Source organism: Daphnia pulicaria, chromosome 6 (assembly GCF_021234035.1).
Source record: "Daphnia pulicaria isolate SC F1-1A chromosome 6, SC_F0-13Bv2, whole genome shotgun sequence".
NCBI classification, from domain to species: Eukaryota; Metazoa; Arthropoda; class Branchiopoda; order Diplostraca; family Daphniidae; genus Daphnia; species Daphnia pulicaria.
In genome coordinates, this window is record NC_060918.1 from 3,955,321 (window position 1) to 3,982,020 (window position 26,700).

The 26,700-nt window shown below is 38.0% G+C and overlaps 2 protein-coding genes and 1 pseudogene across 2 annotated transcripts; 2 read left to right on the forward strand and 1 right to left on the reverse strand.

The window, feature by feature from the left end:
* Nucleotides 1-13,592: 13,592 nt before the first annotated feature.
* LOC124341705 (lisH domain-containing protein C1711.05-like) lies at nt 13,593-14,908 on the forward strand. The gene is made up of 7 exons (XM_046794641.1): nt 13,593-13,654; nt 13,717-13,821; nt 13,893-13,957; nt 14,036-14,312; nt 14,402-14,457; nt 14,515-14,616; nt 14,673-14,908. Exons 1-7 carry the CDS (start codon nt 13,593-13,595, stop codon nt 14,906-14,908), a joined length of 903 nt encoding a protein of 300 aa, XP_046650597.1.
* A 3,400-nt stretch (nt 14,909-18,308) lies between these two features.
* Nucleotides 18,309-21,783, forward strand: LOC124341707 (chromosome-associated kinesin KIF4-like). The gene is made up of 5 exons (XM_046794645.1): nt 18,309-18,349; nt 19,424-20,633; nt 21,157-21,382; nt 21,511-21,628; nt 21,693-21,783. The coding sequence occupies exons 1-5, from the start codon at nt 18,309-18,311 to the stop codon at nt 21,781-21,783; spliced, it is 1,686 nt and encodes a 561-aa protein (XP_046650601.1).
* LOC124346231 lies at nt 20,543-20,686 on the reverse strand (annotated as a pseudogene).
* Nucleotides 21,784-26,700: the final 4,917 nt, after the last annotated feature.

Below are 26,700 nucleotides of genomic sequence, written 5' to 3' on the forward strand. Positions count from 1 at the left end.
AAGGTTTGAGGCTAAAATGTGGTTAGTATATTATAGTGAGGATAGAGTCTGATCGGTCCGTCGTTGGACGTTAAAAAAGCTGCCACCATATTGTTTTTATGCTGCCTTGGCAGCTAATTATTAATTAAACATATAATTCAATTACTTAATTGATTTATAAGTCGTTATAAGTGTTAAATAACCAGTTTTAATGAATTCCTAGTCATTATATTCCCCAAGAAACGCCAGTTATTTCAAAATAAGCGCCTTGGATACAGTATTGCCGGTATCCGAAACAGCGTTGCCAGTATCAAATAACGACTGACAGTTCGTGAAAAGCCGTTACACACCGACGTCTGTTGCCCCCAAGGGCTCAGATATCGACGTCTGTCTACCGGGATTATTGATCGACATAATGTTAGCTTGCTTCCTACAAAAATTTGGGCTTGCTAAACAAAAGTCATTTTTTTTACCATTCCCGCCGACTTCGGGATCGCGTCACGCTTGAACGCCCCGGCCGCCAGTCGACAGACGTGGCTTTTCGTGTGTGTCATACCCCCCCCTAACCACATTTTAGCCTCAAACCTTTTGCTAAACAAAAATCATTTTTTTGGGGCCCAGCTCCCAGACTATGGTGTTTTCCATGATATTTTTTTTCGTTAGGCCCTTTTCCCCCAAATTTTAATTGTAGCGGAGGACCATGATTTGCATTTGCAAGATCCTTTTGAATGAATAGTTCTTCATCGTTCGCTTCAATAGCAATTTCTACCTCTTCCATCAGGACTTTCAATTGTAGGCCTATCTGTTAATTTATTTTTAATTTCCATGCCTTCAAGACCTAGAAATAGTAAGGCTGCACAGAAATAAATTTGGAACTCCCTATAGAATTGCGAAACATTTAAATGTATCCAAGTGGTCCGTTAATCTGTAGATTAATCAATATGAAGAAGAAAGAGAATTGCAATTGCAACTACACAAATTTGATTCAGATCTAAGGATAGGGAGAGGAGACAATAGACAGTGACAGTAGAAAGTATTGAGATGATTGGGAGGACATGAATGGTCTTTTTCTTTATCGGTATTACCCCAACATTGAAAAAGTTTCTTTTTCTCTAAAGAAAAAATACGTTAGTTCGTTTTAAATTTTAAATTTAAATTAAAAATATTACTTAGTCCAACTTCAATAAAGCCAATGATATCAAAACGATTATGCTTTTGAGGCATATGTCTTCATCAGTGAGTAGTGCAATAATTGAATTGAGTTAAGAGTCATCCAATGTTTTTCAATGCTTTTGACATTCCCCATTTGAAAAACCAGTAAAAAATAATTAGTAACCTTAATGACTTTATCAATTACATTTAGAATTACCTTCTCTTTCTTATATCGACGATTTCTGAAAGTGAGTACGATACGACACGAGTACGATTTGTGACGAGCGAGTTGCGACGACGATTGAACGATTGTGTACAGAGCAGCCAATCTTCATTAATTAGTTTTATGACTTGCCAAATCCATAAAAAATTACACATAAGGAAGGAGCGAAAGTTTATTACTCAACTTCTGCATACACTGAATCTCTTTGAATTGATAATGCTTTTAAACTCTTGCGTATTTTAAAACTAGTCAGATTCTGGAAACTCTTTGGAAGAACTTGTTTTTTCAACATAAATTCCCTCGAAATTCACATAATCACGTTCACCGTCATCAGACTAATCAGAATCCGAAAAATATTGTCCGAAGTCGTTTCTTGACCGCCATACGTTGCTAGAGATATAAGAGAAATATGTGAGGCATACAATATTATATAAGATATAAGAGTATGTCAGCATATCACAAATGCCGTTATCGACTGGTGGTGAATGAAGATGCCACACACAAAATCTGCATCCCTGTACTACTGCAAGAAAAATCGATTCAGCTGGCTCATCAAGGCTACCAAGCGTTCAACAGCTAAAGAAGTCATCAGAAGAATAGCGTCTTCCAAGCATCAACAAAAGGGGAGAACCAACAATTCGAAATTTCCTCCCACAAGCTATCCAATAGCTAGCACAAAATCACACAAAAAAGAACCGGTAGTAATGTCAACAATGCCTTCCAGTCCTTTGAGTCATCCCAGCATGGATTGTAAACTGCCTGGTGTTGCTGGAGCAGTGAATAGTCTAGCTTCAATTTCTTGCTAGCGCTCTGTTGCTGCTGCTGCTGTTATTGATGGTGGTACTGATGAGAGAAAGAAATGTGGGCAGGCTGACATTAGCTGTGGTTGACCATTCCTTACACAAGAAAAAAACAATAAACATTAAAGCAAACAACACTTTGCAATCAACGAGAGAGAGAGAGAGAGAGTTGTACAGAGGTGCCCTTTAAGTATCTTAACAAACCACTTCTCTGCTTGATAGCATGAACAAATGAAATAAAAAAATTGATTGAATTGGACCATTCTTCACTGCAAAAAAGGAGAAAACTGACTTGTGATTGTTGGAAATGAAAAAAAAAACATCTCACTTTTCTCTTTTCTGGGTGTAACCAAAGATGATTCACTTTCGGAATCTACAACAATTCGAAATTTTTTTCCGCTTTTTAATATAATTGGTGACTAGTAATCCAAGGAATTACTGCGGTTACCCAATTAAACATAAGGAAATTCAATAAAAATAGCCGTAAATTTATGTTCGAATCAATTGAAATCAGCAGACAAAAAATTTTATAGGCGATGAAAATTATTACGCAATTCCCTCAAATTATCACCTTGATAGATACATTTTGTTAAAGATGGTTCTTTCAGTCAAATACTGGTGTAGGGGAGACTGGAGTATGCCGGTACACCGGGTCAAGAGGGACAGTGAGGGGAAAAATCGAAAATATCTATTAATTTGAAAAAATTTTTAGTGTAACATGTAAAAGCATGTTATCTAATCGGGGTTGAAGTTTGTTGTGATTTTGTCAATAACTGTGGGAGTTATTGACAAAATAAAAAAAACAGCTTTTTAATGTAAAAATTTTTCGCCGCCATAAAGGTAACGGAAAAAATATATAATATATTTATATGGGAAGAAACTTTGTTCATTTCTTTATTGTTTAAGAAAAAAATTTGAATTTTAGGCCCATTATTTTAGGAAATATGGACACTTTAAAAAAAGGGAGATTACCGGGAATTTGGGACAGCAAATTTTACTGCAATTGAGATAGGCAGGGAGCTCCGCCATCAAAACGGGCGTAGCTAAGCTATTTTTTTTCATAAAATGTAAATATCAATTTGCACGATAATTCATCAATTTTTTTTACAGAAATATAGAATTGATATAGGGAAACATGATTTCAATTTTTTTTTTAAATTTTTAACATCTTTTAAGGTTTATAAATCAAATGTCCCACCCCAATCACCCTAGTGTCCTCATTTACCCCACCAAAAAAAGCACCTCCCACAAATTTTTGAAAACTTTAGCCGTTTCCTATCGGTAAACGGTTTACTCTAAAATTAAATAAAAAATATGGGGGGTACTTCTACATGTTAAATATATAAAAATGTAAAAAAAAAAAAAATAGGGTGATTATATTGGGAGATATGGGGGGAAAACGAAAACCGTCCCGGATTACTCCAGTCTCCCCTATTATACAAGAATTTGTTTAAAAAATCCTCCAGGGTGTCTGTCTGTGTGTGGAACATAAGAATGAAAGCTAAAAGCTTACCACAGCAACAATCAGTGGATCGAGAAATTCTTGTGGAACTCGGTTTATCCAGCTGTCCAGCATGCGGCTTTTCATCTAACATAATTCACTGCCCAGATCACTATGGAGAGGTAGGTTCTATTCTCAATTAATACACAATTAAAGTATCCAATACACCCTAAAATCACCTAACTGAAGTGCATGATCTCATTTTTGTCTGACCAGATGATAGATATTGACCAACCAACAAAACATTGTACAAGATCTACAGAATGAGAATTCCAGACACAACTTTGAATGAAGATCAAGGAGAAAGATGGATGTCTTAAGTTCAATTCAATCAACATTGATTGATGTGGAGGAAATCGTACCACAAATGTTAACGGAAAGCTAAGCTAAGAGCTTTAGAATTTTGGCCAAAATATAAGAAATTGCACCATTTTTACAAACCCTCACACTTAACAGCACGAACACTGATGAATATATACACAAAAGAGAGAAATACACATGATTTTGCCAAAAAATTCCACACTTGAGTTAAAAGCTGTCTCACATACAGAATCTGTTCAAAGTATTCGACTAAACTGGTTAAAAAAATGCCTTAACAATTGAACCTCATCCAGCTGATATTTGAAATGGTGACTCTGAATCATTTGCACTCTACATCTCAATTTTTACGCAACCCAAAAGACCTTTATCGGGTCGGGAATTGAAATGGCGAAACCCCCAAAAAATAGAACGGGGGTGATTGGATAATTATGAGACTATCATCGCATAAATCATCGCGTACGCAAAAGCTGATCCGACGCTAATCTTAATGCTATGCTATTCGATCCGACAGCAACATCAGCCTCCCTACCGTATTCTTTTCACCAGAGACGAATCAGGCCTATACACAGCAGCGAATTTATAATGTATACAACCACCACCACCACGATATACCACAGATGTTTTATCGCTCACACAAGAGTAGCAGCAGTTCCTATATCAGAGCTGCGCCAACGTGATTACTACAAATCCTCGACATCACAAGGTTTTTATATCATTATAAAATTCCCACCTTTTTTTTCGTTACTCCCTTACCACGCCTACACGTATATTTTTGATGCAGTTTGTTATATACATATATACCTCTCGTCTCCCTGAATAAAAAATGGGGAAAAAAAATTCGGTCTCCACGGGTTATGGGGTCTATATAGGAAAGAGAATAAAAAAGAGCCACAAGGAAAAATGTCGCCCGCAGATTGAATTGGATCTCTACCATCATTTTGGAATTTTTAAAGCTGCTGCGCACGTCGATTCTAGAAAGAATAATTTTAAGAGTCTCTAGTCTAGACGGCGCGAAGCTTTACGATCAAAATTTGATTTGTGACCCTTGGCGTGCCATAGAAGTAACGTAGCTCGAACGTAAACGCACTTTTTCTTCAGTCTCTCAGCTCTCAGCTCTGTTTCTCTCTCTCTCTTTTTAAACGTAAGTACTACATTTTAGGGTTATTTATTTTTAGGTGATTTTTTAAAATTAAGTTTTGTTTTTAATTTCAGAAAGGGAAACCAAAGCACAACCCCGAAGTCGGATATTATGTCCGATGGAGAATTGATGAACCAAGTAATTAACTTGTTGGCAGAAGAAGAGAGAAATGTGCAGGCCATTACGGCCCTACTAACATTTGGCGTGTTTAAATTCATAGTAGAACCCCTCCTAGAAGATGAGAAGATAGAAATGAGAAGCGCAAATCTTACTTCAATAAACCTCCTCCTCCCCCTCCACAAAATCAACCAGAGCCTTCTTCGCAACCTTCTTCGCCTTCAACAACCACTGCAAGTGATATTTGTCCAGAGCCACCAGACGACTCTTGGCAATGTAAATTGCAATTGTAAAATACACTGTTGGACCAGTGGTTTCTAAGGCGATTCTTCTACCGCCTAGGACTTACAGCCCCATATTCAGGAGGAAAGGGCAAGATAAGATACGCAGCTAAACGGCAGCACGGGGGAGATCACGCTCACCTTCCGTTGGCGTTTGACACAGATCAATTAAACCCCAAGGACCGGGAAACAATCTGTAAATTGGAGGAAGAAAAACAGAGGCAGGACGCTCTGTGGAAGGAAGCAGCTGCCAAAGCAGCGGAAGCAGTATAACAGACCAGGCTCTTGCTCCAGATCTCGAACATCCAGAGACAGCAAGTGGCGATTGACAGAGAGAGGTAAGAATTGGCCAACAAATATAACGATCAACTGTACCCACAAGCAAGCACTAGTAGCGTAGCCGTCAACACGGCATTGATTACCCCACCGGTAACTCCGGCAAAAACACGTGGAGAACAGTTGTTGGCTGTTTTCACACGCCGAGACCTGGAAGCCCGGAAAAAGAAGGAAAAAGAAGACGAAGAGAAATTGTTAAGAGGCGATAGTTTCATGGAAATCGAAACTGTAAATTAAAAAAAAAAAGAAACAGTGAAAAAAAAGAAGTTCAATTGCAAATTATACTTGTAATTTATTGTAAGAAGTAAAGTACCGCAAGTGGTACAACAATACCCCAAAACGGGGAGACCAAAGAAGATAACCGGAGATAACGAAGTTGGTCTGGCAAAAAATACAAGGCTTCAATCGAAAATGTCAGATTCAGAGCCCAAGCAATGAAAATCGTATGATGGAGATGAATCCATCAGTGACACAGAAAAAGCTAGATTATTATTACAGTGTATAACAGGCAAAGCCAAAGAAGCATCAAGCAGTTCAAATACATTTAATTCCATGCACTGCCGAAACAGTCAAATACTTTTTGCTTGAAAGAATCGTTTTTAATGTCTTTTTAAGTTAAAGTTTAAAGTTAGCTATCGAAAAATAGAAAAAAAAAATAAAAAAGGATAATAAAATTCTATTAGCGCCAACCCTATCCCAAGTATATTCTACCCTTTAAGCCTTGGTTGAGTTATGTTAGTTGTTGATGACACCACAAAATGATATGAGAGAAGAATTAAATAGATGTAAAAAGAAATAAAAGTTAAACAATATATATTCCTGCTAATAATTCTCGCAAGGGATAGCTAGTTATTTCAAGGTTGGAGGTTTGGTTTAAGTTTAAAAGTGTTTTTATAGTTAAAAACTCCCTCTAAAATAGCCTACTCAGCCAGAATCGAAAAGAAGTGGGAAACTTTGCTTTTCTTGGTGAGTCTTCCTGCCTCCGCCTAAATCCTCTATCAGCTGGTACATAAAACAAAACAAAAATACAAAATGGCATCTAGTGGTCGTGATTGAAAGTAGGTTAAGGGGAGATTTGAGATTCATAATAGTGTGTTAATTCAGTAAATGTTCTGCATATCGCATCGCTGGAAATATTCTATGATATTGGAATTACAAATAAAGGGCGGTAAAGTGAACCATAATGCAAAAAAACATAGCGTCGTATAATTTGCTGTTAATGTAACCGTTTCTTTCAATATAAGATAGGAATGATTCTCTGAAGGCTGTTCTGTTTTATTAACAGAAATTTTATTAATTAAAAATTTTATTATTTGAATTTTATTTAAATTGTTACCATTGCTCAATAGTTTTTGCATAGAGATGATGGGGAAATGTTTTAAACCAGGAATTTCAGGCAGTTTAAATAATTTTTACCAATTTTAAACGCTGATTTGAATGGCGTTTTTTATTTCTATAAACAAACCTATAAGCGCGAGTAATTATTATTTAAAGTTCAAATAAGCTCTCTCACATTTCAAAACGGACCCCACGCCATCTATTGTGGGCGGTTCTTTTTTTTTCTTCTTTCTTTTTTTCATTTTCGTTCACGGGCGTGATACGTAAGTATTGAAAATGAACAAAATTTCGTCCATTTTATTGCTTTGAGCGACAACTAGCGGTTATAGTTTCTCCATTGATTTTATTTCTTTCAATTAAGAATGAAATGGATTTTAACTTGTTAGCTGTGACAATTGTTTTTTTTTAATCCGCAGCGGGGGAGCGAGATTTACGGGCCATCGTAATCCTGCTGCAAAACGACCAATCACTGTCGACTTGCTGACTCCGGGCTCCCCTTGTTTCGAGAATCCGATGGATATCCAGAGTCAGCCGTCTCCTCTCTTTTTTTATGACCGATTGCCCAGCGATTAGATTCCGACCCTCAACTAGGTCGGTGCCAAAGAGCACACGAGGTTCGTTAAAAGGGAATAGTTCATCATGGCGGTCAATTCATAGACATGTCTACTGAACGGTATCAAGTTCTGGGACACGTCTTCGTTGGCGCTCCAGGTCCTTATTTATCCATTAAGACAGTGTTTTAGTTTTTAAGTTGACGTTGACTTAAAAGTATTTGTAATTATGTGCTGACTGTTAACGTATACGTTTAACTTAAACAACTTTTAACCACTTTTTACACAAAATTTGTCAATTTGGCAACACTTTTGTTGATTCTAGAAATTTGCCTTACCACTTACCGTCTTACCATTTATTCTCTCAATCAAGTAAAATTTTGTGCAAATCAAGTTTTTAGTTAGTCTCAATAAGTGTTTTAAAGAAATGACTAGGCCTACTGATGGCAAGGAAATCCCTTGGTTTGAATAATGCATTTTAAATAACTAAATTTTTCACAAGAAACCATTATGGAATTTTCATTTGACCCTGAAGCCAGCACAATTGTTCGCAAGAAGTGAGTGTTCTTCAATTCGAAAACCATCATAGTCTTTGAGAAATCGGGAAATCTTTGTAGACGTAGAAATCCGGGTGTGTGGCAATAATAAGCAGGTCTAGTCGTCTCAACTTGACGTCGACGTCCTTATTCACAATTCTAGCAATTCGACGGTACGGATCCTTCTCACCTTCCGTAATTTTCTGTTGATGGGCGTTGTCAGTGGGAGTTTTATTCATAGATGTGTTCAGTTAACAAAACAATTAGCTGAAAAAAAATTTAAAAAGTAATTTTTGACTCAGCTTGTGGTCTCGTTTCATCTCATTTTCTGCCAATCTCGCAAAAGAGCGGTCACTCTTGCCCAGTCCCGTCCGTGCAAGATTAACTAACCGACTGAATTACCGCCGTTACTCCCTTTCCACCTCTTCCAACCACCAATCTGGTCAACACTGCAGCTCCGAGTGTCAGTTAAGTGATTTCCCTGTTTTACTTGAACTGTAATCGCATTCAACCTCCATTCAGCTTATCATCCAATCTCATCCGTCTTTCAGAGCACCCGCAGCCACTTTACAACAAAAAACGGTCTGCATTCAACCGCGATCAATAACATAATTTCCTAAAAAAAGAAAGAAAATTAGTCTTTGTAACTATTATGGTATTAGGAGGTAATAACAAGAATTATTGAGAAATTGGCGAAGAGAAGTCAGAGAGAATACCCGAAGAGAAGCACTTGTAACGTTATCCTTTGGTTTGATAAGATATGCGATAATGAGGCCGAAATTCTAATTGTTCTATTAGGAAAAAACGCAATAATTCACTTCAAACGTCTCAGAAATAAGATTAGTTGAACGTTCAGTAAAAAAAACTAATCAAAACAAAGAAAATGTGTGTAGATCTCGTCACTTACCTTGTGCCACATATAACTGGTTGGATAACATTTTTTTCTGTATTCGTGGAAAGCAACTAACTCCTGCATTCAAACATAATGAGGAATCTGCATAAGTTCTATGCTTAACATATATATGCAGCCGAAGCAACTGATATTCAATAAATGATGGCTACCATAGTTTCAAAGAATAAGGTTAGCAATAGGAAAAGCGAAACACTTATAAAACGAATGTAGAATTGTTGGATTTTTCACAGCTATCTATGAGGAACTTTTGTGAAAACAAAACATAGTTTTGATTTATTTCCTACATGTCAAGCGATGGTAACGAGGGGCACTTTTCCTTGCTGTGGGGATGTCAATATTTCTTTATTGGCAAGCTGGTGACTGTCCTTAGTTATCACAAACCTCTGGTTTCAATATCCGACAACAGGATGTCTCACCGAAACACGAGGCTGGAGCAATATAATCTGAAGTTATCAGCCTACAACGCGACAGTTCAACACTAGGTGCTACCAAATTGGTTGAATACTTATGTCGCCCCTTAATTGTTTCCATCGCGATATAGTAGCAACCATGATGGCCAATTTCATCAGCCTATTGGGATATCAATGCTCTGACTTTGTGAAAATCTTCCTGAATGGCAGCAACATGTAGCTGAGTCTTACTCTTCTCACTACTTCGGTTAACAGATTTATGTCCTAAACATGGGGATTCAAAGTAATTGTTTCCTCTTCTGGTAGGTGTGGCATTGTCTTCTGAAGATATATGTAAGAAAAAACGATGCAGCTGACTGACTCATGAAGGCCAACGGCTTACTATTACAAAGAAAAAATGTAGCGTGATCACGGCAACCACCAAATAAGTAAGTAACAATGAACTACTCCTTTTACCGACCGTTTGGCAGCACTGATCCAATATCCTTCGATGCAGAGACGGAAAGGCCTGCTGCTGAAACCCAAATCAGATTCCAACCGATCCAACCCCAGAAAACTAAGGTGATTTTACAGGCGTGATCGACGTCATTTTTCTTCCACCTCAAACGGGATTAAATCTTCAGGGAGGGCTGGAAGAAGATGAGATCCCGCTTTTTTCCCCTGGACGATGGCTATCTTCAGAGTGTGCAGAATGCTGACAACCTCCCACCCCTGCCTTCAGACGAAGAGGGTGATATCCACAACCTGAAGCACCGTGTATATTGCCCTAGAAACGATCCAGATACTAGCTACTATGTGAGTAAAGGTTTCCAACGGAAGAAGACAAACCAAACGACTTATTCAAACCTTAAACCGCGAAATATATGTTTCTATGTCTATTTTTCCCCCAACCTCCCAAAATCAACCTATTGTCCAATAGGGTTAACTTTTAATTCAGACATTTACTTATTGTACTCAACAATCTTAAGTAAGAGATGTACTATCCCACAATAAACCATTATTAACGCCTATCATCTCTGAGCCTCTGGTCAGTGGCGAAATGGCAGTTTAAAAAAACAATAACAGTGAACACAGATCTGCTTTATCTCGTTTCATCCGAATCAGTTAGCACCCTATAGTATTAGTATTCCCCTAGTTAGGTTATTGCATCGTATCAATAAATTGGAAAACACCATTAACAATTTGAATAACATGCAAATCTAAATATCGACTAACGATATTACATTATTAAAAACGGAATTGTGCTCGCAACGCTGAACGTCACTTTTCTGTTTTCAAGTATACAATATAAAACTACAAGTTACCACAGAAACGTTGACATCAATATCACTTCGAGCTTTTCAAAAATAAATTATTCCGGAAATTTCATTGTGAAATTGTATTTGTATTGATTGATTTCCTAAAATTAATTACAGTTAGTTTATATTATCCTTTGTGATACCATCAATATCGAGAGTACCTGAAAAAATTCATAAAATCATTGATTTTTTATCATTGAACACTTTTTCGATGGGAATTTTTGGGAAGATTATGATGATAATGATGTTAAGCGTTATGATTCATCCATATATACTTTGATTAATGTAATATTATCAAATAGTGAATGTGTTTTAACACTTTGCCCAATTGTAGATTACTATGTCATCTACCGTTTTTGAAGTTTCAAGTAAAAATTATTATATTTAGATTTTTTTTAATTAAATTAAATTTTTTACTTCAACTAGGAGTCCTGCTTCGATTACGTTTTTTTCTAATCCAATTAAGTCCTCTTACACTTCTTGAATTGTGCGACAAAGAGTGACGGCAACATTGATTTTTTCCTGGTTCGTCCAAAAAATAGCTTAGTTCAGTATGTTCCTATAGGTAAAGTATTCATTCACATGTAGTTGAAATCATCCATTTATCGTTTTCTTGACTGTTACCAAATGGGTCGGTTTTGTCTACACGTTTTTAAAGGTTTTTTCAACCTGAAGATTCCTTTAAAAAAAATTTATTACGGAAAAAATCTGATGGTCCTACACACATGGATTCAACCACTCAGGTAACTTAGTGTTTTTGGTAAGTCTCTGCTTCTCCGGTAATTGATACTCGATAACCGGGAATGCAAAAAGTAAACTTCAATGTCGATTTTTTCATCCCAGGTTTACTTTACTTGGTGTATATTTGATATTAATCAAATGTCATTTTGTAAACTTGAGTAGGTGAGGATTTAGCAGGAAGATGCAATTACCAGTAATTTATAAAAAAATTAACATATATTGATTTTGTTCTTCACCTCTTGTTTTTAACATGTTTCTTCGATCCAGCACTAGATCGAATACTAGCTAGAATTTCTTGTCTCTCTTTCAGTGGCAGCGCCAAGAAGCTCTGCACCGTCCATGCGCCGATGCGAGAGAACCCTTGCAAAGTTGGCTAAACCCATAAAAAAGAAATCTAACTAGTCTTGATTGAGACCAGGGACGCTTGCAGTAGCTGAAATCGGCTAGAGCACAGGTCTCTTCGACCTCCCATTCTTTGAGCTGCTGAATAAGCAGGCTCCCAGGGCGCACTTAAAAAACCTAGCTTTCAACGAACAAAGAGTAAAGGAAGTGGTAACCAAACAGCAAAAAGCTGTGGCTTCCCTCTCAGATCAATTCCAGAACCAAATGAGAAAAAAAGACGCGACTCTTCGAAGAACCTCTGTAATTGTGGACAACTTCCGGGCTCAGGCACGTCTGGTACCAAAACGCAAAGCCCTGGTGTTTGAAGGAAGCAGCTCTGGCATACGCAGAGTTTGAAGTTAAAAAGCATCCCCGAACTCTCAACACCAAATGTTAAAAGACAACAGGAGCCTGGCTGCCCACTGTAAATAAGTGAACGGAATCACACACAAATACGTAAGGTCAGCAACAAAGCGGTCGGCGTCAAAAGTAAACCTATTTTCTGTAATTCTACAGAAAGTTAGAAAAAGAAAAAATCGATAATAGCAAACAATCACTTAGATCCATGGATAAAAGTTTCATACCGCTTTGGAATGTAAGTTAAGCTAATAAAGGCAACGACGAACACGGACAATATACAGAAGATACTACCACGCAAAGAGAAAAACTTCATTCCAAGCACTAATGGATTCAAAAAGACATTTAAAAAAAGGAAGAATGCTGCGGTTAACGCTGTGAAATGTAAGTTTAGATTGTATAACAGTTTGTTAGAGTTTAATATAGTCTAATACTTTTTAGGGTCTATTCTTTTTCCGAAGGTGTAAAACATCACACTACCAGCAGTGCATGATAATTGTATACTAAAAGAGACTGAAAATAAAGTCGAAGAAGATCAACAGGTGGATATGGAGAAGCCATAAACCCTGACCCTGAAGAGATGAACGAAGGTGGAGCAGGATGTCGTCCAAATTGTGTTGTTTTAAATGCTGATTTTAAAAGTAAGTTAATCGCTATGAGTTTTTTTGATAAAATTAAACAAATAGAATTAATTTTTTATTGTTTATTTAAATGAGGCGATAAGGAGAAAAATCCTAACCAGAATAGAAAGAAAGAATCGCTAAAGAATCTGAGGAATTTGAAAAACATTTAACAAAGAAAATTGAAAATAAAGCCGCCTCTCAGGACAGCTTAAGAACCTTTCAATTGGAGACGTCTTCTTTGAAAAATTCAAGAAAGTCTTAAAAAAGAAAATGAATCAAATGTATGGTATAAATCTCTAATAACCATAGTTTACTTGTCTACGGGAAATTTGAATAAACGCATTAAATTATAACTCTAAATTTAGGAATTTTCCACTTTAAAATATACCATAGAGTAAAAAAAAAGAAAAATAAGGAGTTGAAAGGGAGTTGAAAGTGACTGCTGAGAGTGACGCATACCCTCCGTCTTAGAAAAATAAAAGAAGAGGACGACGCATACCGGCACCTTCACTTAAAAATCTACAAATCTTTTGACTTTTTGAGCCACAAGTTTTTTAGATATTTGATAAGTAGAAAGAGCTCTTTGAATTTGCAATATGTCTGAAAATATTAGTGAAAATTCGGAGCATTCATCGATAGTAGTGAATCTGTGTGAAAAGTAAGTTAATTAGCAAACAAAACTTTCCAGATGAGAGTGCCTAACTTCTGTAATTTTTTCAGGTGTGGATTTATTCACAATTCAGCAGATTCTGCTTGCGCTCTCCCAACAGTTTCAAATGAAAGCGGGGAACCAATATTGGAACTGATAAATGAACTCGATGAAAAGCAAAGTAACCTAAAATTAATTTCAGTCAATTCGAGTAATTTGAGTTTAAAATTATACTTTTCTTTTCCAGACTTTCTAGGCTTACTTTGGACACTTTTGAAGTATCTGAAGAATCTCCAAACCTTGATTATGACGGTTAGTTTGTAACGACTTATAACAAATTAAAACTTAAGTTAATAATCTAAAATAATGATATAATTTTCACTCTTTCAGATGCAAAATTCAGCGTGAAAAGAAAGGTGGAGGAAGAACGAATTGAATTTGCTAAAAAAGCCAAACTTGATGCTATGAACTGCACCTACACCTTTGATGGCCAGGATCAACAGAGTGAAGATGGTACCTTAGATGATGGTGAAGGTGATTTTGATTCTTCGGGCGATGAAGATTACGGAGACGATGGAGCATCCGATGAAAGCAGTCTGTGCAGCAGCATGTCCAACTGCACGACTGAATCGGAGTCCGAGGACAAAACCAACTGTTATATCCTACTGTTATACCCATACTTTTGCCAGAATTAAGTAGGCCTACTATACATTAACTGAGAATAAAAAATCATTCTTACTTTTTTTCTTTCCCAAGATGTGGCTATCAACATCATTCATGGAGCGAGTACTATGACCTGCATAAGACATCTAGTAAGTGAAATTATGACATAAAATTTTCATTATTGGAATGCAATTATTTACCTTCAGATAATGGGCAAGGTAATGCAGCTGTTCCCGAAGATGATGAAGTTAAGGGTCAGGGTGAAGCAAAGAAGAAGGGAGGAGAACAGGAGTTGATTGATGATGAAGGTAAATAATGTTAAGCCTGAATGAATTAACAAAATTTATTGAATGAATAATTTTAGCCAATAGCCAGTCGAGCTCCAGTACTGATGAAGTGAGCGGAAAGCGCAAGAAATCTTTACAGAAATTGAAGGATGCCAAGAGATTAAAGAAACTGGAGAAAAGAAACTTACAGACAGTGGACTCAGATGACGATCTCGGCGATTTAACTGATTCATTTTCATCTCGGTGCTCATCCCACGACTCTGATGCCTGGGAAGATGACTGGGACGATGACTGGGAGAATTACTGGGATTAACCTTGGGTAAACTTGGATTCAAGCTCTTCGGAAACCAAATTATATTGAACGATGTTAATCCGCAAAAAAGATGAAAATTTTCCACATCTCCCATTTTTCTTCTTTTTGTAAATTCTGTCCCGTGTCTGTCTTGTGTCTGGCGTGTTATCTTGGGGGTATTGTCTTGGGGTTGTCACCAATTAATAAATGCTTTTTCATTCAATCTTTTTTTCATCATCCTTCGAAATCAAGTTTAAGTAGTTCGACAGCTTCGTAACGTACCAGCAAAGACTAAAATGGAAATGAAACGCATCAGCAAATGCAATATTTAAAAAATCAATAAGACAGCCGATAACTGCTCTCAAAATCGTAATAAAAAAATTGAAATTTCATTTGAAAAATTTTGATAAATGCCAAAAAAACATTTGACACAAAAATTAAACAAGGAAATCACACAAAAAACTGTCTCATAGACCAGAATCTGTTCAAGGTGTTCGGCTCAACCGGTTTTCAAAAGGAAATCTGGTTTCCGAAAGCCAACCCACAATTAATTTGCTCCAACCCTACCCCAAATATGTCCTGCCCTTTAAGCTTTGGATGATTAAGTTATGTTATGTGGTGCTGTGGATGACACCACGAAGGTATATGAGAGTAGAATTAAGTATACATAATAAGAAATAGAAAGATTAAAAAATATATTTTCCACTAAAAATTCTCGCAAGGGATAACTAGTTTTTTTTATAGTTGGAGGTTTGCTTTGAGTTAGGGGAGCTTTGATAATTCAAAGCTCTATCTCAGATGCCCTCTCGGCTTGGCGTATTTGAAAGAAGTGTGAACTTTGCTTTCCTTGGCGAGTCTCCCTACCTCGACCCTCTATCGGCTGGTATAAAAAATAAAAATACAAATATATCATGGCATCCAGTAGTCGTGATTGAATATAGGTTAAGGAGTAAGTCCGGGAGATTTGAAATTCATTAGAGTGGTTAATTCCGGGGACGGTCTGCGTATGGAGTTGCCGGAGATATTCCAAGATATTGGAATTACCAATAAAGGTCGGTAGACCTTCAGTACTCCTGAAGGGATAAAGCGAACTATAATGTGAAAAAGATTGTTTTGTTTAAATGGCTGTTAATTTAACCGTTTCTTTCAATTCTATATTGGAAGGATTTTATAAAAAAAGCTGGTCTGTTATAGACCACCTAAGGATGCTGAGTTGCCAGGTCTGGAAAAGGTTGAAAATCTCGATTAGGCTCAACATGCCTGAAATTAACACAGACCTCTTATGGAGCTTCATTTTCGATTAAATAATACAAAGTGAAAGAACGGGTTATTTTTGTGTTTAATAATTTTAAAGGATTTGTCATCATTCTGGCAAGTTACTTCTTTTTTTCTGACTTCACTGGATATTGTAGTTTATTTGTTATTAATTTTTAAGTAAAAGGCATTTTTTTTTCAAAGACAATATCCTGCCCCGAGGAAAGAGAACCCCGTGCCACTCCTTTGTCCCCTCTTAGTTTCTTCCTTCGTCTCTTCTTTCCATTCTTCCCTTGGGGCAGGAAATTGCGATATTTTTTGGTAAACATGGTAGGGACGTTTAAAGTAAAGAACCGCCCACAATAGATGGCGTGGGGTCCGTTTCGAAATGTGAGAGAGCTTATTTGAACTTTAAATAATAATTAGTCGCGCTCATAGGTTTGTTGATACAAATAAAAAACGCCATCAAATCAGCGTTTAAAATTGGTAAAAAAAAATTTAAACTGCCTGAAATTCCTGGTTTAAAACATTTCCCCATCATCTCTATGCAAAAACTAAGCAATCGTAACAATTTAAATAAAATTCAAATAATAAAATTTTTAATTAATAAAATTTTCGATAATAAAACAGAACAGCCTTCAGAGAATCATTCCTATCTTACATTGAAAGAAACGGTTACATTAACAGCAAATTATACGACGCTATGTTTTTTTTGCATTATGGTTCACTTTTCCGCCCTTTATTTGTAATTCCAATATCGTAGAATATTCCCGGCGATGCGATGCGTAGAACGTTCCCTGAATTAACCAACTATTATGAATCTCAAATCTCCCCTTAATCTACATTCAATCACGACCACTAGATGTCATTTTGTATGTTTATGTTTTGTTTTACATACCAGCTGATAGAGAGTTTAGGCGGAGGCAGGAAGACACAAGAAGAAAAGCAAAGTCTCCCACTTCCTTTCGATTCACCATGCCAAGAGGGCTGCTTAGAGAGAGTTTTTAACTATCAAAGCACCCTTAAACTCAAAGCAAACCTCCAAACATCAAACAACTATCCCTTGCGAGAGTTGTTGGTGAAAATATGTATTGTTTAACTTTTATTTTATTTATAGATGCTCTTTTAATTTGAATATTTATGAAATTTTGTTATCACATCAAAGCTTTTTTTTATTTTAATATTGGTTGCTTTTTTTGTCACTTGTAGCATTCGGTTGTCGCTGTCGGTTTTTTTTATGTTTTTATTTTGTTGTTGGAGTCGGTCGCATTTTCGTCGAAAGTGCCCAGCACCTTCAGGTCACACAGCAGTAGCCGAACACATGAAAAACAAAACTCTCCGGGTCTGGTTTAAGTACTGATATGCAATCCGATCCGCTCTGTCAGATTTCAAAGTCGCCTGACGATCCGATATTGTGTTTTGGAAGCTCGTTAATGTTCATCATCATAAATAACTATCTGGTATCTATTGCACACGGAAGACGCCGTTTTAAAAGAATCTCAGCTCAGCGCAGAGACGGTCGTTTTATTGAGCGATTCAACTTGACAGTCAACATGATGGCGTTTTCCAACCCATTTTCACAGCGTGATTCTTTTCTTCGGTTGTTCGCAATTTTTATAAAAATTCTTGTTATTTTTTAAAAGTATATTGATTCACAATTTCTCTTTTTAAAAATACATTGGTTAGAACATGAATGGATACTGGATAGGACATGGGGGCGGTTCAACTTGAGGATCGTAAGTGAAGGCCGAGGATAAAATAGGGGACAACACAGTGTAATGAAAAACTTCTTCTTCGTCTTCTTCTTCTTTGTTGTGTTTTTTTTTAAGTTTTTAACGAGCGAGGCTTTGTTGGTGTGTGTGTACGTACAACAACATTTCGAAGGGGTCACACCAGAAGAGCTAACGTTTCACCGCCCATTCATTCTAAATGGGACGGATGTCTGCTGAGTCTTGGCCCACCTGGATCTCGGCCCACTTGAATCTCGGCCCACTCGGTTCTTTTCAGAGCCCTAAAAAAATAGAAAGGCAACTGCCAAAAAGGCAATTACCTTTTTGGGCTCACCTTTTTTAGATTTGCCTTTCTGACTACCAAGGAAAGAGGGAAGGAATTGAAGTATCAATCAGCATGTTCCGGATTCCAAATGAAATTGAATCGTTTAAATGGAATGGCTTCGGATTCATTAATCCTCAGTCCTCACAAAAAGCTGTAAAAAACAAAAAAATTTATTAATCAAAAGAATAAAATTAAAAATTAAAAAAATTTACGTTGCCAAGAGTCGGCTGGTGGCTTTGGACAAATATCACTTGCAGTAGTTGTTGATGGCGAAGAAGGTGCCTTGGTTGCTACTATATCGAAACAATTAGGGGGTGACAACACTGTTTAGTCCCTGGGAACTTTTGAACTCCTCTAGATGTAGACAATATTCACAAATGGATTTGCTATATTGTTTCAGTTTCGCATTTGTTTTTTTCGATATTTGATGGACCACAGTTTTCATTTCTGGAATCTTTAGGCTTGTATCCAGCCGATTAATTCTCTCTGTGTGAAAAACATAAAAACGGTATTGTTTTTCTCTCGCACCCATCGAGACGAAAACAAATGAAAAGAAGCAAAAAGAAGAGGAGAAAAGAACGATTTTTCGCTTGGGTGTTGAAATAAGAATTCGCCTTTTTGAAACAGTTCAAAGGGAGGGACGGATTGTCAGCGTTTCCTTATCTTTTCGAGCGATTGTCGAGTGATAAAAGTTCTGTCTTGTGTGCCAAATATTTGAACGTGCGCCGGGCCAAGATTGATTTCCTCCTCCCCCAAAGGTAAACAACCCGAAAAACCATATGAGAAAAAAAAGGGAGAAAAAAGATCCGCCCTTGTCGGGAGGCCCATTCGACGAGTAACCGTAGACATGCCAGTCAGGGAATCACATCATTAGGAAAAAAAGAGGAGTCCACATTTGAGGAAAAGAAAATTAGCTTCCGGAAATGAATATTTCAATAAGTTACAACAACAATCGAACAGAAACGCACTTTTCCGGGGAAAAAAACGAAAAAAAAAATATTTAACTATTCTATGTAAATATCCATTTTTTTTACTGTTGAGTGTTGACTGTTGTTGTATCATCTTATCTTTATTTTAACTTGTGTATTTTTATTTTGATCTTAATGGAAGTTTCTGATATATAATTTCCAGTTTTCGAGTAAAAGTAATTGATAGATAGTTTCGCTTCAACATGGATGTCCCAGAAAGAGTTCAAGTTCGAATAAAACCATAAACTAATTCGAAAAGTGAGAATGACGAAAATTACGACAAAGACAGCATTCTCGTAAAGTTGTCATCGACAAAAGTTCGATTCAATGAAGAAAAAGAATTTCAGTTTGACCATGTTTATGAAACTGATTGTAACCAGAAAGAAATATTTGATAACAGTGCTGTACCGCTATTGAAACAACTTGTGTCAGGCTACAATGTCACTGTGATGGCATATGGACCCACTGGTTCTGGCAAAAGTTATACTTTGGGGACATGTAACACTGAGACCCCTTATCAACATGATGAAGCTGGTCTGTTGACTCAAATTATTTCGAGGATATTTTCTAGAAAGACTGCTAGTACTGAAGAAGATGGTCAGATCTCCAAAGTTCAAGTTTCATTTCTTGAAATATATAAAGAAGAAATCTTTGACTTGCTTTCTTCAGTTGTAAAAAAAATCGAAATAAAAAATGACAAAGTTGAAAACATTGTGATGGAAAATATCACTGAAATGGAAGTTCACAACCAAGAAAATACTCTGGATCTCATACGCACAGCTAATTTAAGACGCCAAGTAAAAAAAACGAAGTCGAATGATTCATCAAGCCGATCCCATGCCATTATAAGTTTAAAGCTGGAGATCCATAAGAATGGCGAATCTCGATTTTCAACTTTTAAGATTGTTGATCTTGCGGGTTCAGAAGCTGTAGCTAAAGACGGAGTCATGGGAGAGATCAAGAATGAAGGAATTTTCATTAACAAAGGTTTATTAGCTTTGGGTAAAGTAATAAGTGCTTTGAATAGCAAAAATGTCTCTCATATTCCGCATCGTGAATCGAATTTAACTAGGGCCTTAAAAGATTCGCTCTCTGGTAACAGTTTGACCGTTCTCATTTGTTACGTGAAGGCAGATTTTCAGAGTATCACAACCACCTCTGCCGCATTGCAGTTTGCTTCCAAAGCTAGAGCCATAAAAACGAAAGTTCAGCCATCCGCTTTCAAAACTCCATTTAAAGTTCCTCCAGTTCAATCTCAGTTCAAAACACCAGGAAAAACTCCCTTTAAAACTCCAGGAAGTTTACCGTACAGGACTCCACTTGCTCCAATTCAGCGAAATAAAGCAGCGTCTCCCATGGGCGCATCATCGTTCGCTGTTCCTGAAAAAATTTCCATGCAGGAAAAGTACGAAGACCTTGACGAATCCGTTCTGTTGGCGGGATCCAGGATGAAAGGAGACAAGTTTCTGGTGGGAAACAAGTCAAGATTTACTACAGAAATGATCCTGTGAAGTATGATCCAATGTATTTTTTGATACGGTGTCAAAAAGTGAAAAGACGCGCACCATTTTCTTTTCTCTTTCGCACCACTTTCTTCCTTTTTTTCTCGATTTCTTCCATTATTTGTTTTTTTCGGCAATATGCATCCATTGCTGATGTCACCGACAACCGCTCCGCTACACCCTTCGTTTCATCATCGCTTCCCTATTTAAAAAATTTTAGATAAGTTTTAAAATTTACAAGATTATTTAGACGGAAAAATGTACCTTAAATATTAGACGGTATTTCGCTGTCATTTTGCTTTGATTGACTTTCGTAAGTGAATACCATTCACTTACTTTCGCCATGGCACCAACGGGTGTGTAGAAACTGACGAAGAAATGTTTGATTAGTAATTTTTCAATTACAGATTTCCTTTTTCCGATTTCCTTCCATTTCTTTATGCCGCAAGTATTGAGGGCAAACAACATTCCTTTCCACTGCATCCAACAGCGACCAGGAGATTACGTTTTCACGTTTCCGGGAGCTTATCACATGGTGATTAATGCGGGTCAAAATTGGGCTGAGGCGGTCAACTTTTGTATGCCGCAGTGGCGGCATTTCGTACCGGAGGTGGAGTGCAACTGCAACGTGGAATGCAATAATGTGCGATCCAAGTTCAAGTCGCATTCTGTTGGGTTACCTTCGCAACAGGAGTATGTCGGCGAACCAGTTGAAAGTAGGACAGTCGCTGATGATGATAAATAAACCTTTCTCCATCGTGTGTCGCTTACCATATCGGGTAATTCATGTATTACAAACCTTTCCTGCCACAAAACGTGTTTTAATTTTTTTTTCTTTTTCAAGGTTTGCCGGAACTTGATGTCACTATCGAAAGCCTTGAAATATTGGAAGGAAAAAATATGTGTGCAACATTAGTATACCAGAGGCTAATTCGACGTGGCAACATGACAGAAGAGGGAGGGTAAGTATTTTAAAACTAAATTTTTCTTTGTTATTATTAATATGATTTTTTTGTTTTTATTCAGTTGTGGGCCTCAATTCTTTTTGGCAAAAAACGCCATGGATTGGGAAAGAATGGATTGTCTTGGCGGCTACCAATATGGTATCTCTAAGTAGACTATTCTGCAGGAAATTGCCAAAAGACACATTGCTCTTCGTAGAAGCACAACATCTTGGAGACACCACAACAAAGAGATTTTCAGGTGTTCTCTTTATAATATAAATGGTATGTTATTCATAAGTATTGAGTTTTTGATACAAAAATATAAATTTTTTTTATTTACAGTTTGTTCTGTTGAGGCAACCAGCAAGACTTCAAAAATGGATGCCAACCTGAAAGAAAAAAAGATGAAGAATCTGAGGAAGATAGTCGGTTCCCTTTTTCCTTTGTGTATAAGTCTGCATACGATCGATGCGAATCATCAAGCGTGCTGTAGTGTGTTCTCCTTTTTCTCCCATGATTCACGGACTTTGATCAAGCGCCGCCCTTTTTTATTTTTCGTCTTAATTTTTATTTTCACTCGCTCCACTTTGTGTCTCTTCTGTTGTATCTCGACCTTCATGCCCGCTGCCATCCAAGTGTCGTTGTCTGGCCGTTTCCTCCACAAACTGCCTCCTAGCTGGCGTTACACGACTGGGTGACTCTAACGAAATCAGAAAACGGGAAGAAGAAGAACAAAAAGAAAAAGAAAAAGAGGAAAAGCGGCGAGTTGCGCGCCGCCACTTACATAGGGAATCGTGTCTAGTCGACTTCATCACTTATTCATGTACCGAAACCACTCGCCTTCCCATTATTCCTCCTTCTAGTGATTTGGCTCCTTTTTTTTCTCGCTCCCTCGATTGTCTTTTTTCTCCTTTTTTATTTCCCCCCTCCACCCATTTGATGGAGGAGCAGCACAGGCCTTGGAGGGACACAAATTAGAGATGATTTGTCTGCCTTGATCGGTCGCCCTCGCCCCGCACACCCCACCTAGAATCTCTATAGACATTCCCAATGTGTTTCGATTAAAATTCAATACGTTCCTATGTGCGTCCGATCGAACGCTGCTAGTGAGAGAGAGACTCCGACATTTAATTCTTAAAATAATTAGTGCTGCACACACACGCAGATGCCCCACCCCTCGTTTGCTGCCTCGACTCCCCGATGTCCCCGAGATGTGTGTGTGTGCTGTGTGCGTATGCCGTCGTAGGACAACGGGTAATAATTGATGGAACTCGAGGACCGACAGTCGCGCGCGTGCTACTGTATTTAATGATTCAAAGAGGATTTAAGTTGTCTCCAATATATTGGCAGGCCATCTCTTCTTATATGATTTCTCTCTGTCTCTGTCCTTCTGTCTCTCTCTCTTTTTTCTGTTGGCTCCTTCTCGGTCTCATCCCGGGCACCGGCCAATCATCGATTATTGACTTACCAATTATTCGGTTTACCAGTCATGGACGTCGCATTCCCACGCAGTAAGGGGGGAGGGGGGCACAACCCGCACCCGGCAGCAAGTAGCCGCAGAGATGATCTAACTATAATATACCCAATAACTATCGCTTGGATTTCCAATCAACTTTGGATGAACTCGCCATGGTACCGTTGAAAAAGGTCCTTCAGTCCCTCCAAAAACATTGCCGAGGCCTTTTTTAAATAAATAAAGACTGAGCCTACATTTATATTTCCCTTGCTGGGATCCGTTACGATTAGGGATCGTATTTTCCAGCTAAATTACGCCGTCGAAAAGTTTTCGCTGCCCAATAAAAAAAAAGGAGATTAAATGACTAACGCAGAGCACCGAATCTTATCACTTTAAGTCAGCAATCGCCATTTCTTGTGTTGCGTAATACGCAGAGAAACTCCCGTAGAATATCAACAGAAGGAAAGGGAAGGGAAAAAACAGGAGCCAACTTTTGATAGGAAGTCGCACCACCAGGCTACTTTTTCTTTGCGAATAACCTATTCCCTAAAGGGAGGAAGGTGACACATCAGGAGCAAACGTGTCGGGAGTGTGTGTGTGTGTGTGTTGAGTGAGAGAGCTTGCTTGCTTGTTCGCAGACACACACATATACATCTCTGTTTGTGTGTGTGTGTGTGTGTAAAATATAGAGTAGAAGTAGCTGACGACGGTAAGGTGCGAGGGCGTCTCGCCACCTTTTGCAATTTGCACCTAAATGGATCGTCGTTTGGGAGCGGAGCTCAGAATCTAATTCACGCTCCCGCACACACACACACACACACACTTTTTCGACGCATTCTTTTTTTTGTGTGGCGGCGTTTGTGCTCCGTCACACGATCCCCCGCGGCCCTCTCGTGACTAATAACCGATGATTTCTTTTCTTTTCTTTTCTTACATTTTGTTTGTGTTGAGGTACGCTCGTTTGTGTGTGTGTGAAATAAATCACGCTTCAAAATGAAGTTCAAGTCGAGGGGGTGAGCTCCCGCAGAGTTGCCCTCAAAAGTTTCAGTTCACGAGCCCCGTCAGTCCGTCCGTCCGCTATTGTGTGTGTGTGTGTGTATAGAGTGTGCACACACACACAATCGGTGCCGGCCTCTGCCAGTCACGCGATCTTCTTATTTCTCTCCCCATTCTTTCGGCTGTGGCACCCCGGCGAAACTTTTTTTTCTTTTCTTTTCTTATTTCACGAACGCAGCGGGCGATCTCTGCAACACATCAACATCAAACCCCCACGTCAATCCATACATCATCGTGTTTAACAGCTGTTCCTTCTCTTCTTTTCTTTTTCTTTTTCTCCGGCTCGGCTTTCCCGTCGTCGTTGTCGTTCGTAATCCATAATTTTCCTTTTTTTTTTTGCCGACTACTTGTACAGTTGCCTTTTGTTGAAATTTTTCCGATTTTACGAACACTCTGGGACAAATACCTTTATAAAGGGGGTGCAAGCAAAGGTTCAATATTCTTCGGCCGCCATTGTCTTTTTTTTAGAAATTTATCCCGACCGAGTCAACTTTGTACGTAGTAGTAGTAGAAGCAATTGACAGAAATCTTAACAACCTCTTTCCTTTTTTTATTTCACTTTCCATTGGCGGAAGGATCGCGCAGTCGTTGATTAAAAATGTCTAGAGCCTTAATAGTTGTTTTTTTTATTGCTTAACGCCTTGCAACTCCTTAATGGGTCGTAAGGGTTTGGCATTCATCACAATTTCTGAACGTTTTTTTTTAATTATTATTATTTGGGGTCCAAGGCCGCTAAGATTAAGGATAACTGGGAGCACTTGCTCATCTTAAATCAAACAACAACTCGTAGCTTGCGCTCTGCGGGTTACAACTTGAAAAAATACAAAAATCCCGCGTAAAGCAAAACGAAGCTAGAGCTCGGCATTCCTAGTCATTATCCGTATACCTCGGATGGGCGATGAATCTGATTCGTAAACATTGCGGCATGCGCTGGCCTCTTTTTTATTTTCGTCCGACTTGTCAGCGGCAATATTGCCACCGGCTATTTGATCACACATCTTTTCCTCCTTCTCCCTACTGATACTCTCAATATGGTTATGTTTCAGACATGACGAACTTACTGAATAGCAGATATTTTCGTTCGTCTCTGATTGCCAACCATGTTGTATGTTATTGCGCAAGGATATCTTTGGTTGGGTTTTTGCCTTTTTATTTTCGGGTCTCGTCGATGGCGAAAACGAGGAACGTGATCATCATTTATTGACGAGTGCGTGTCGCATCAAATTTTGATTCCTCCACGACAATGAAACAACACAGAAAGACACGCAGAAAATCTTTGGTTGTTTTTCATTTTTGGTTTTTTTTTAGGAAATACGTAGAGAAGCCGAATGGATTATGGGGTTTGATCAATCGAATTGCCAATCGAATCAGACATTTGGACGTTGTTGTTATGTTTATTATTCGTTTTTCCTCTAGTTTTCCGGGGGGTTAGCCTCTTATTTTTTTATTTTTTTTGTAACCTCCCCTGCCACCAGCACCCATGGTCTTTATTTGATTTCATTTTATTCGTGCACGAAAGAGTCGAAAAAGGGGGCGGCCAATTTGAATACATCAGGCGAGGCCAGCATCAATGGGTTTAATGCATTTTAGAGAGATGGTCGGACATGTCGGTTCGAAGGAGAAGAGTCCGGTAGTGGTAGTGTTGGTGGTGGTGGTAAATCAAATTACAAGACTTTTATTTGATTTGATTTTTATTTGTTTTTCCATCTGCGGTCTGTGTTCTGTGTCTGCTTTTTTCAATCCGTCCGACAACAAAATAATTTTTTTTTGTCTGTTTTTAGATGGAAGAGTAATTAAACGAGTTGACAACATGCAGTGTGTGTATGGAAAGATACACCAGCCCTAAGGTACTTCCTTGCCAACATACATTTTGCGTGGAATGTATTACGCTTCTCATGGCACAACTACTGTGGTATGAACAGGAAATAATCAATTTTTTTTGTTTATTGCTTTTTAAAATTAATTTTTTTATTGTATTTTTAGCTGAAATGTCCCTTATGCAGGCAAGGTTGTGAAGTCCCTTTGGAGGGCTTCCCGGCCAATTTAGTTATCCAGCAACTCCTTGATTTGTCGGAACCTGCAAGAACGCCTGATCTTGAATTTGCTCCACTTCCTCCTCCTGAACCAGAAGTTATTCCTGATCCTCCATCAGTGCTGCAACCGTGCCCTGGTGGAGGAATCATAAACGTCAAGGAGCGAATTTATGTCTTTTTCAACGGTAGACGGTAAGGTAGACGAATAATCACAAAGAGATATTGAATTGAGAGTGCTAGCACACACACACACACGCCGACTGAAATTCACGAGATATCCGTACGGGAAAAGAAAACGAGATCCGAGTTGGAAAAAAAAGAAAATCTATTACAAATGTACGTAGCCAGAACAAAAATTCGGAGAAAAGAATCCGAGCCATTCATTTGAATTCATTATTGAATGATTGAATCTAATGGTGAATACAGAGCCAGCGAAAAATAGGTCATCAGCTGTAGAATCTCGTCTCAAAAAAACATAGACCCAAATGAACAAGAAACGGCGAACAGAGAAAGAAAGAAAACGAAAAAAAAGCGCTGGGGGTATA